We start from the raw sequence: 12,347 nt of genomic DNA on the forward strand, positions 1-12,347 counted from the left end.
TAGCTTTCTGTATATTAGCTGTTGTTCAAAATCAGTGTACAGTTTTTGTAGACATATTTCACTACCTTATCAATTCTTCCCAAGAGGTTGGTTAAAATGGAGAGATTCAACTTGTTGCAAAAACTCACTGCTTTTGCCTTTTCCTGGTTGCTCCTCACATGAGACTAGGACATGCACGTTGGTTACTTTATCGGAAACTTCCTAAACAGGTGGAATGAGGCTTTGCAGTTAATCTAACAGTGGCAATTTCTGCATCGATGTCCATTTCTTTCTTTTAATGAATGACACATGACAGCAAGCAATTTTTCGTGGGCCTCCATAAGATAAAATTTAGTTCTTTAATCAGAAAAGAATACCACTGTTCACACATTGTTTTTTTTTTTTTTTTTCACATCAGAAATTGGAGTTGAGGATAATTATAACTGGAGCCCTAGGGACATTATAAAGGACACTTAACAATTTTAGTCACAACCATTTTCCTAAGGGGCCATCTTACAAGTTTCATTGTAGTGATAGCTGTACGATTCTTGGGGCTTGTGGTTTGGAAATATTTCCAGCCAAAACATTGAAAACTATTTTTTATGGGATGCTTAGCACAATGTTTGATCTCTTTGGCAAAAGAAATATTTATGAATAGTGTTCTTATATCATTGTGTCCCCTGGCAGTTACTTAATGTAAAATTACTTTAGGACTTCTAAAGCGTAACTTAAACTTTTATAATTTATTGCCAATGTCTTTCCAGATGGTGTCCAGAGAGATGTCTTCCCCTGCAGTCTGCTTAAAGTTGCAGGTTGGGACAGACAAAACTTGGAGATTGGATAGTCCTGGTAAAGTAAGCAAGTAGTAGGAATGTAGATCTAGTTGTGAGTTGGGGAAATTCAGACTTTTAGAGTTTTTTTTATCAGACCTCAAAAGGCCTGCTTCACTTTGAAATTGAAGTAGTTTCTCCTTTTTTTCTTCCTTTAATATATTGGACCTCAGGACATCTGGGTGACTCAGGGGTTGAATGTTTGCCTTCAGCTCAGGGGCACGATCCTCAGGTCCTGGGATCAAATCCCATACAAGGTTCCCTGCTCCATGGGAGCCTGCTTCTCCCTCTGCCTGTATCTCTGCCCCTCTCTCTGTGCCTCTCATGAATAAATAAATAAAATCTTTAAAAAATAATAAAATAAGATATTGGATCCTCTAATGATTTGGTTTTGACTAAAGTATGAGGAAGTGATCTAACGTTTTTCCCAAACAACCTCTTTATCATGTATTCTATTTCCCAGATGTAAGTGGCATTGGCTTCTGACCTTTTTCTTTGGTTCAGTTCCTGTAGAACCAAATTCATTTAGCCTGTGGTGGTTACCCTGGAATCCTCATTTCCTAGGCCTGGTGCCCTGGCTATGGCCTTTCTTGTTCCCAGGAACTCTGTAGGAGACCAATGCGAGCAGGTTAAGCAGAGGGGCAGGACATATTTGGGTCCTTGTTCTTCCTTCACAAAATGGCATGCTTGAGGGAAATAGGTAGAGAAAGGCCTCCCTGGATCTGCCTCTAGCTGAGTAATAAGCTCATCTGGTCCCTGCATGCTACCGTTGATCCAAGAGTAAGGCCCCTATTGGTTTACAACGGAGCTTGTCCTCTGGGGCCTGTTTGCAGCTGATTTGAGCACAGCTCCCCCTTTGAGATCACAGCAAGCCTAGTGTTGAAACAACTCTGGTAGTATACAAAGCAAATCAGCAAACTGGTCATCACATCAGCTCAGTGGGCATGTCTGCAGTCTGAGAAATGTCCCGGGAAAACTGTGAGCTCTTACAAAGAAACCAAATAGTTTTTCTTTTTTTTCCCTCCTCACTGTCTATGAGTTTGTGGTGACTGGTAGTACATGAGAGGGAACATCTGTAATTTATGAGACAGTGTACATTTAGAGGAATGCATTTGGTTTGTGGTGAGGAAACTTCCTTTTTCAAGTTATACCGGGCTAGTCTTTAATATAATTCTCAGAACTATGTTGGGTTTTTTTTTTGTTGTTTATTGTTGTTGTTCCTGGAAAAGTTGCTAAACATATTTCTAAAACAATGTATTTGTCTCTGTCAAAGTTTTAGTACCAAACCCCAAACCATTCTTCCCTTTTAATTATTGACTATTTTAAATTATATGATCATATCATAGAAGCCCTTTCCAGTGAACTCACAACTGTAAGCATAGATTGGCAGCATAAAGGTAAATAGTTTTTGATCTCTGGTGTTTGGTCTGATCTCTTGACATTGCATAAGGTCTTAAAATTGTCACATAGTTAAAAATGTTCTCTTGTTTTCTTTCTGCCAGAGGAAGGAGAGAGTACACAAAGATCAGAACAATTCCTGTATTATAATGACTTCTGCATTCATGCCTATTCATGAGCTGTTTATAATAGAGTTAATCATAGCTTAAATTATTTATGGGTATTATGATGTAAGCATTTGATTAATAATTAAAATAAGTTGCTATTATGCTTACGTAGCTTTAAAGTGCTGGAGAGTTTTGTTAGATAATTTTGGCCAATCATTTTCACACATTGAGCCATGAACACTAAATAGGAGATTAACTTTTGAGTTAGTTCAAGTGGTTGAACTAACTGTTCCTTCATCATTCTCTGTCTGGTATTATTTCGGATATGATTAAAATTAGTCCTAGACTCCAGATGCAAAGTTGGAAAATGTTCAATAAAAGTACTTAAGATTTTTTGGAATCTACATACACACATACATACATATGTATGTATATACACATTTCTTTAAAACTGAGGGAAAATTTTTCACTTTCTGTAAAATAGGCACAGGTATTGCATCCTCTTGAATGACTATCATTCTTTTTTTTTTTATTTTTTATGACTATCATTCTAAGAAAAGTGATATTAAAATATTGTTAGAGAATTTTCTTTTAATTTTCTTTTTAAGTGGAAATAGATTTTGGTATTTGAATATCTCCAGGCCAATGGTAAGGCCTAAATCCACAAACACTGGCCATGTGTTCTCAATAGCACTTGCACATTGATCCAAATTCCCTGGATTCCATAAGGGAAGCAGTGACTTTTGAGCAATAACTCTTCCCCTAAAGCTGTTTGAAATATATGACACTTAAAGAAAAATGGTATAAAAATGTCAGTACAGAACAGAACATGTTATAAAGACTGTGTTTCTGGATATAAGACAACTGAATTATTAGTCTTATAAAAGAAATGAAACAACAGTCAAGATTATGTTTTATGTTTTTTCTAGTTGAGGCAGACCAATATATTTCCCAGACAAACCCGCTGAGGTGCTAGAGGCGGGGCAGCAGGAGAGGGATTGCTCGAGAATGTGGGCAAACACAAGCCATGTGTGCTGTTGATCTTTCCATGAGGGTTCTGACATCCATTTTGGTTTATGAAGAATAACATTTTTTCATTGTAACGTTTTAAGAGATAGAACGAAGGGATTTCTGCAATTTGGGAGGTCAATATAGTGGGCATTACGATGTTTGTGTTTGGATCCTGAGTGGCATGGTCTGTGAGACTGTGTGTTTGGACACTAAGCAAAACACTTGAACAAAATTGTTATCATGAAACCAAACAATGATTGGCTTGGTAGTATAGATGATATTTCTTCATCCAAGAAATGTCAAAGGCATCCTCTGAAAGTCCGTCAGTGTCAGTTTTATTGTGTTTTGAGTTCAGAGACATTTTAGACCTATTAGTCTTGAATGATTTCTAACTGTATTCTTCACTCTTTAGGCTTAGATTTTATCCTATGTAATTGATAAGAAAGTAGCGCCCACTTAAAAAAATGTTATTTTAGGGGCATCTGGGTGGCTCAGTCAGTTAAGCATCTGCCTTTGGCTCAGGTCATGATCCCAGAGTCCAGTCAGGGATTGGGGCTCTAGCCCCTTGTTGGGCTCTGTGCTCAGCAGAGAGTCTCTGAGTCTGTCTCCCACCCGCAACTTGTGTGCATGCTCTCTCTCTGTCTCTCTCGCTGCCTCAAACAAATAAATAAAATTCTTTAAATTTTTTTAAAGAACTTATTTTAGAGCGTCTACATGTCAGGCCTTTTTCTAAGAACTAGGCAAATATTAACTCATTTAAGCCAATTAGCACCTTTGTGAGATGTATTACCAATATTCTGAGGGATGTCATATCATGTCAACCCTGTGAAACATATTCTCATATTATCAGAAGAAACTTAGGAACAGAGATATCAAGTAACTTGCACAGTGTCTCTCAGCTGGTGAGCAGCAGTTTCAAATCTAGAAGGACTATGCTCCCTTTAGTAGAAGTATAACAGCATGTATGAATATTCAACCCAAAAGAGACCATTGTTGGAGCACCTGACAGGCTTCTGGTAAGTGGGAAATTGAGATTTTTGTTTTAAGAATAGTCAATGAAAATCCATGTTTGAATTCACTCTGAAAATTAAATTTCTAAATTACTGTTACTGTACCATGTCAGAGGTTGGCTATCACTTTAAAATTCAGTAGAGAAAAAATAAAATAAAATAAAATAAAATAAAATTCAGTAGAGAAGGTAATGGTTTATTTTTTCTTTAAAATAAATAAACAGGAATAATGTGATGTATCTCTACATTACATGCGACATTTGATTTTATTAAAATGATCTATTCCATAGTCTAGGATCTCACCGTATGCTTTGTGAATGCACTGAATATTCATCAGAAAATGACTCAGTAAATTGCAAGTTAATATTTGAGGATGCACTGTTGTCATGGTTATAAGTTTAATTGTAAGAAAGCATTTATACATATAAAATAATGTTGTAATGATACTTTTGAGTATTTCCACTACATATTTAAAATATAGCATCCTCTCATCTATATTAAAGTATGTAGTATAAAAGCATCATGAGATGGTTCATCTTAAACTCAGATTTTCACTCCAAATAGTTTTCTTTATAGGTTTAAGATCATATTAGATTAATATCCCTTAGTTTTATTTTTTCTTCACCTCTAAATTCTTAGTGAGGCTAATATTCTAAAGGAAAGACAAAATAGCAAAACAAATTTTGGCAAACATGCCTGCTAGTAATAAAAAGGATATGAGATTGTTCAGATATGCTCCTGATACTGACTTCTCTTTAATTTTGCAATCCAGGCAAACCTGAAGTCAATGTATATAATGCTGGTGTTTAAATATAAATACAACTTCTTCCATCACCTGTATCATTTTATGACTTCAATGAGAGATCTCAACACTGAATGCCCAACAGATGTTTTTTTTTTTTTTTTCCAACAGATGTTTTTTGAAGCTACTACTGGAGGCCCATATTACTTACAGAAGTTTTTAAAATTCAAAATAGATTTTCTTGATTTGTTTGATAAGACTGAGGTTGAATAGAGACACTTGTGATTTCATAAGAAAAAGTGGTATGATTAGTGGTAACTAAAAAGCAAATTGTGTTTGTTTTAAAGATATGTGTTCTATTTGTAACCTGAATGTACTACAACCTCTATAATTATTTGAGATATCCGATGTAATCCCCAGTGTTTTTGTGGATTGTTTTCATCATACTATTTTCTTAAACCCATCTACTCTTTTCTTACACATCAATTGAAGGAAACTGCATCCTAATTAGACAGGGGGAAATCTGTTTCTTTGCAAAAGGGACCAACTCTGTCTCATTGTCTTCAGTTCAATACTCCTACATGAAGGATTATTCTGTAGATTATAAATGCCATGTTGATGTTGAATGTTTAAGACATCATCAACAACCCTTCTTTCATTCTTGAAGTCACCTAAAATTATCCTGACTCTGCTGACAATTTTATGCCATAAGCCAATAACCGATGAATGCGTATATATGTATATATACACATTCATCCTAATCTTTGTATAACCAGTTTCTAGTATGGTGCCTCTCATATAATAGACTTCCAAAAATACTTGATTATGAGTGATTGATCTTTAAAGCAAGGAATGATTTAGTACCTTTATCAGGAATAATGTGAAGATTTCCATATAGGTGAAATATTGTAAAATACAACATGCAGAATTCCACTGAACCTTTTCCATTTTGTTCTCACAGATATTTCACAGCAAAAACAAAAACAATTCAAACTGTCAAAGTGGAGGTCTTAAAGATAAAATATACTTTTCGTGCTCCAAATGCTAGGCAATGCAAATATAAAATCCAGAAGGTCAACTTGAGCTTCTTGCCAGATACACAGAGGTTTAGAACATATTCAGTTTTTTATATTAATACAAGGTATTAGGATGAAGTGAGAGCATAGGCTTTTCCTCTTTATATGACTGCTTTAAAATCTACAGGAGTGTTAAACTGGCATTAACGTTATGGTTGGCAGACACCTCAAGTAAAGATGATGTAATTCTGACTTTACTTAATTCATTAATCTGATGGTTCCTTAAGTCCTGAATCAAGGAAATAATCTATTGAGAGGATGACGAATGTAGGTGTTTCACTTTCTGACATATACTTTCTAGTATTTGGGTAGTCTTGTGTTGTTCATGAGACACTTTCACAAACATGGCTGGTAGGGAGACTAACACCTAACCTGATGTTCTGAGTCCAGGTCTAAAGCCCCTGTCAACACTGAGCTGTAGTTTTATTACATCTGCTTCTCTGATGCATCAACTCTGACTGTAGATCAACTTTAAAACTGGATAAAAGTTACAAAAAATTGTCACAAAACACAAAATTCCAAGCCCTCCTGTATTTAGCACAAGGCTTAGTGGAGTGCAGTGGTAGGAAATGCACAAGGGGATGGGTTCCTGCAAAGCAACCTCACTTGAAAAGAATCTGGGGATCAATACCAGGCTTATGAAACTGTTCATGTCAAGCATCCCCTGGATGTGTTTTATTGCTTTTATTAGTCTGACTATTTAATACAAGAACATATACTTCTTGGCTTTTAATTTTCAAAGCTTTCTTAGTATAGAAACCCCCACCACTCCACTCTGCTCTCTTCTTTGACTACATTCCACAAGAGAGGCGAACTTTCTAAATACTCATATTTCAAACAGATTCACTTTCTTTTGGGAAACTATAAAGCACTCTGTGATCCATAGAAGTGGTTTAACTCAGGAGTTCATAAAGGTATCAGTAGCCAGCAAAAATGTTCTTCTACCTGAGTGTTTGAAAACCATTGTTTGAAATCCTATTGAAATCTTTTTACAAGGGATTTAAAATAATTTATAGATTAGTTTCACCACACTGGTGTTTTCATTCGGCTGAATAATTGCTTAGCTGTTGGTCTGCTTTGGTTATCTTACTCAGTGAAGGATTTTTGCCCCTGAAATCTAGCTTCTAATGCTTAATACGTTGTTATATTGTAGATATGATCATTAACAGTTGGATTTAATCTCTATTAAAAAGTTGAAAAAGATATTGAAGTTCTAGGTCTTTTCAGCCTAATAGGCTGATAAAAATGTATATTTTCTCTAGTTTATTTAGAAGAACAAGAGATAAAACTTGGGAGTCTTTGTTACCCATTGAAAAGGAGAGCTCATTGATCAGCTCCTTAATTGCCTTTGATTCTCTGAGTGACCACATAATTGCCAAGTGAAGCCTGAGTAACACTTGTTAGCAGTTGAGCGATTAATTAACTGTTCCTCTGGTTCCTAAGTTGAAAGAGCAAACTGACTTATAATATGGATTTAAATACAGTTAAGATAGGTAAAGCATGTTTGTCCTTGCATCACCCGGTGCTTTTCTTTTCTCATTTTATTACCTGATCAAGTAATAATTAATAAATAAGTTAATTTGCTTATATCATCATTTCTATCATATAGAAAATGAGTGGATGGAATAGATTCCAAATTAGCTTAAAAGAGCTTATGACTAATTTTACGTCCTTGAACGAATGAAAACATTTTTCAAAATGTTTTTCTTTGAAATTACTATATTCCCTACATTAATGTCTCTATTATGCTTATATATACTTATGGTAACATCAATAATAGTATGTTATGTGATAAAAATACAAATTATTTTTAATATAAGATGTTACTTAAATGTTTAAATAATGTCTCTAGGGGCAAGTCTGCAATAAGTTCCATTTTTTTTTCTTCTTTGGCCCAATTTATTCATGGTAGCATAAAAAATAAGGACCATTCCAAGAAAGTTCCTTTCTTTGCCTTCTCTTTGAGCAAAGATATATCAACTTGAAGTCAGAAGACCAAAACTTTTGCTCTCCTGTTTATAAGTTCTTTGGGGGGGGGGGGGTGATTTCCCCCACTTCCTCAGTAAACCAGGAATATATCTACAGTGTTCAAATGATGAGCTTGCCTGGAACTGACTGGGGGTGTGGGCTCTGGAGGGTGACTGAAGATACAGAGGGGGCAGGGGTGATGGCTAAAGGGAGCCCAACAGGTGGGTTAGTTCATCTGCTTCCGGGCTATTGCTGCTGCTGATGGCCAAGAACAGAGTTTGCTAGTTACCCTTCAAACTATGATCTGCAAGCCTCTAAAGAGACTTACATTGGGCTGAAGGAGAAGACTCTAGAATGCAGGCTGATTTTGAGAACTCTTTGTTAATTGTGATGAGTATCTGCAGTGGTGGGGAGTATCTGTGATTGCAGCCTCTGGGACATTGTTCACTTGACCTTTGCAGACAGGAGGGAATAGAATTCATTTACTCTGAGGAAAATAGTGATTATTTTCTGTAAAGACTTACTTCAGATTTTACCCTGAAGTTCCATTACTATAATAACAATTAATGGCAGTTCATAATTACACACTATTGAATCCATTTGTCTTCAGAGTATCATTCCAAATTGGTCTGGGTTTGTAAAATCTGTGAGACGTTGTATTGCGAAAACTCCATTAGACGTAATATTCTCTTTTTATTCATAATACAAAGATGGGAATTCTGAAGAAAACATTGTCATTAAATTACTATACTTACTTTTCTGGTAATTGAATTAACAGTTTATTATTGTATCCGGTGATGTGTTGAAATTAGTTTATAGATGGTATTTTTTTAGGCCCTTTCTTTCTTTAAAATTCTCTGAACTGTCTCTAGAGGTTTTGCTTGCAATGCATTTCTCAGTTTTGTCCTAGGTTAATCGTGGAGTTATTCAATCTAAACTAACCTGTTGTTAAAAGACTGCATTTAATTCATTTGCACAGGGAGTGCATGGTTGTTTTGTTGTTGGCAGTGAGCAGAAATAGGCAAAAGCTGGAACCTCTTTCCTTCCTCTCTGTTTTTTTCCCCCATGCATACATTTCTCCTCTGGTCATGCATACATTTCTCCTCTGGCCTGGCCTCTGCCATGAGCTAGGGAATTCTTACCAGTGAGTAGCCACAAAATATGTCCTGTGCCATGTACAATTTTAAAAACATGACATTGAGGTATGGAACGATGACCCAGTTTGCTTCCACTCAGGCTTACACTATTATTTTCCAACAGGAAGATGCTGTTTGTTCCTTCAGAGCCTCAATTGCTCCCTGTTTGTAAATTATGAACCTTTGCCAATCCTGAGCTTCATTAACACCTAGGTGATTATTTAGTTTCTGAAATCGCAGCTTGCCCAATAAAACCCTCAGGATTGGAAGTGTTGATGCAGCATGGGCACCAGGAGAATTTGGTTGTCTTGAAATACATAATGAATGGCGGGGGTTTTACAAATCTTCATCTAATATTTAATTTATAAAAAGCTTCTACACTGCCATTGATTCTTAGTTGAATAGCTAACACTTTTTCTATTGTATGTATTGAATGTAAAATGGCCTGGCATATGGCTGGCTCCCCATACATACGAGATTGATGTTATTATTGTTTGCATTGTTATTGTCAGCTGGATGATTGAGTGAACTCATGCAGCATGGAGGATAAAAATCAACACAGTAGCAAGTTTTTGTAACTATTATATTTTCCTAAAACTCGGTATTCACAGACCATATGCAGAAGCCTTTCAGCCCAGATAATGACAATCGCTTTGGGGTACAAACATGGGCATGAGTTGGAATTTCCAAGCAAGGGCAGGATGCACCAACTTCACCCAGAATACACTATGACTTTGTTGGTAGTACAGCGATAGCCATGTTTTAATTCTCACTTTTTGGTAAGATCTCTCTGGAGTCAAGGGCAAAAGAAGCCCTTTAAATATTTTGGCCTCATTCCATGGTAGCCACAGGTACTTTGCCAGCACATATTTTTTTGAGTCCTATAAAAGTCAGCTTCTACTAAATCATGACTTAATCCTTTCCTAAGTTAGAAGAGTTCAGTGGTGCTTTGTTTTGTTTTGTTTTTCCTTAGGCCAGAGAGAAGTAGAATAGAGCACAAGATCCCAGGGTTTTGCTTATCTGATTTGGATGTTTTTTGAGCACTCATTGTGTCTCGCCTCACGTGGGAAAACCGATCGGGATTCATTTTAACTTGAGCGACTGTTGGAAAAACCAAAAGCTCTCTACAATTCATAGTGACCTTGCTGTATTCTGCAGACTTAACTACTATGCATCTAGACTGTGTCATTATTCAAATAGCAACCATGAGTAGGAAATAGAATCCTGGCTATTAAACATCAAACATGATTCCTTTGCATCGGAGCAGCAGAATTATTTTTGCACCAGTTATAAGCCTTGCCTATGAATTATTTAAAAAATAAAATCTTGAGCTCTGAGGCATTTTTGAAAAATCTTTTATTACCACCATCACATAAACATAGAAAGGAACAGATGTGTACTATCAAAGGTGAAACTCTTTTTCATATTTTAAAAGAAACACAGTGCATTTGCTTCTAAATATAGCTCATTTAAATAATAACAGGAAAAAATGATGTGTCTGCAGGTGATTAAGGAAGTAAAAATTAAGAAGGAGCCTCTGGTGAAAGTAGCAAAGAAAAATGTAAATAATTGAAAAGAGTATGAAACTGTGTATGAAAAGAAATTAGCCTGATTTTCACACACGAAAAAGGCTGAAAAATAGTAAAAATCCCATTACTTTATCATTTTAAGAAAATTCTGTGCAAAGGGGAATCCATTGTGTACATGGAATCCATTTTTGCTTAGAGGAGTGTTTTATGTGTGGGGTTAAAGGGATTGATGACCCAACTTTTTAAGCCATTCTGCAACTATTATTTAAAGTTAAAATGTATTTTTTTTGTTTTGTTTTAAAGATTTTATTTATTTATTCATGAGAGACACCGAGAGGCAGAGACACAGGCAGAGGGAGAAGCAGGCTCCATGCAGGGAGCCCGACGTGGGACTCATCCTGGGTCTCCTGGATCAGGCCCCGGGCTGAAGGCGGCGCTAAACCACTGAGCCTAAACCCGGGCTGCCCTAAAATGCATTTTTGAAAGCAACACATGTCACTACCCAAATTATTCATATATAGTATCAAGGTGTTAGTTTTACATTTTATGCTTTTTTTGTGTTTGATAAGGAGTCAGTGTAAAAAAATTTTTTTTTCTCCCCTGCAGAGGGAAGTGAGTGACAACACTCATTCCTAAAATACATACTCCAACTTCTATCCAGTCGTTATGCATATGTGAGGAGGAAGCATGTTGTGTTTTGAAAGAGTCCTCATGTGGAATTTTAAAGCAGTTTATTATGATGCAATAGAAAGAGAAATATCGATATTTTTCCTCATCTCTTCTAGGTGAAAGGATATATACCTGGAAAAATAAGCTAATTTATTTTAAATCATAAAAAATTCTCTTAAAGAAAATTCTCTGAAACCCTGAGTATGACATGTTATAAATATCCTGTTATGATCACCAGGGTTTTAGATGCGCTGTCGCAGCCTGTGGAAGGGGAGTGGGCTCTGCAGTCAGGCATGGGCCTGTGGGAAATCGTGCCTTTGGAGGACTACACTTGTAGTGGCAAGTTACCACAGTCAACTTTCACCTCTGCCAAATGTGTGATTGGCTTAAGCTACTTATATTTTCGAATCTGTTAATTATTCACAGTTTTGGCAGAGCCGTTGCTTCACACAGTGCTGGTGGCTGTCGTCCACCTTTTTTTTTTTCCCTTTTTCTGATGAGTTCCATGAAAGGGAAATTGGAATCATTTTTTTTCCCCTTCTGAGGCTTTTAATGATCCCCCTGTAGTTTTTCTGAATTTGAAACAATTTTACAGTTTAGTTATGGAATGGGTGCTAACCTCCCAGCATAATTCTGTGGTTTTAAAATGTTACACCAAAACTGGCTCAGGGAAATGGCTATGTATGGAGGAGTTGATGGGTTCCAAAAGAGAAAAAGGAACAGAAAAAAGGAAGAGTAGATTTTGTGGTTGCGAGACATAGGGTGTAGGGGATCCCATGGGGTTCAGTGCTGCTGAAAGGGAGGAAGTATCCATTCATAAGTCTTGGTCCCTTTCTACTGTATTTGGTATCATAATTTAAATGAATTCAGGGCTGAATGCCAGCATCAATCA

At 36.3% G+C, this 12,347-nt stretch overlaps 1 protein-coding gene across 4 annotated transcripts in view; it reads left to right on the forward strand.

Annotated features, from left to right (window-relative positions):
• TOX (thymocyte selection associated high mobility group box) overlaps positions 1 to 12,347 on the forward strand; it is a 299,102-nt gene that overhangs the window by 59,661 nt on the left and 227,094 nt on the right. The window contains exon 2 of one of the 4 annotated variants that reach the window (XM_072804538.1): positions 744 to 833. The exons of the other annotated variants lie outside the window; for them this stretch is intronic. Within the exon in view, the coding sequence (XP_072660639.1) occupies positions 744 to 833 (90 nt within the window). The remainder of the gene's footprint in view (positions 1 to 743; positions 834 to 12,347) is intronic. 4 annotated transcript variants of the gene reach the window in all.

This window comes from Canis lupus, chromosome 28 (assembly GCF_048164855.1).
Source record: "Canis lupus baileyi chromosome 28, mCanLup2.hap1, whole genome shotgun sequence".
In the NCBI taxonomy this organism is placed as follows: Eukaryota; Metazoa; Chordata; class Mammalia; order Carnivora; family Canidae; genus Canis; species Canis lupus.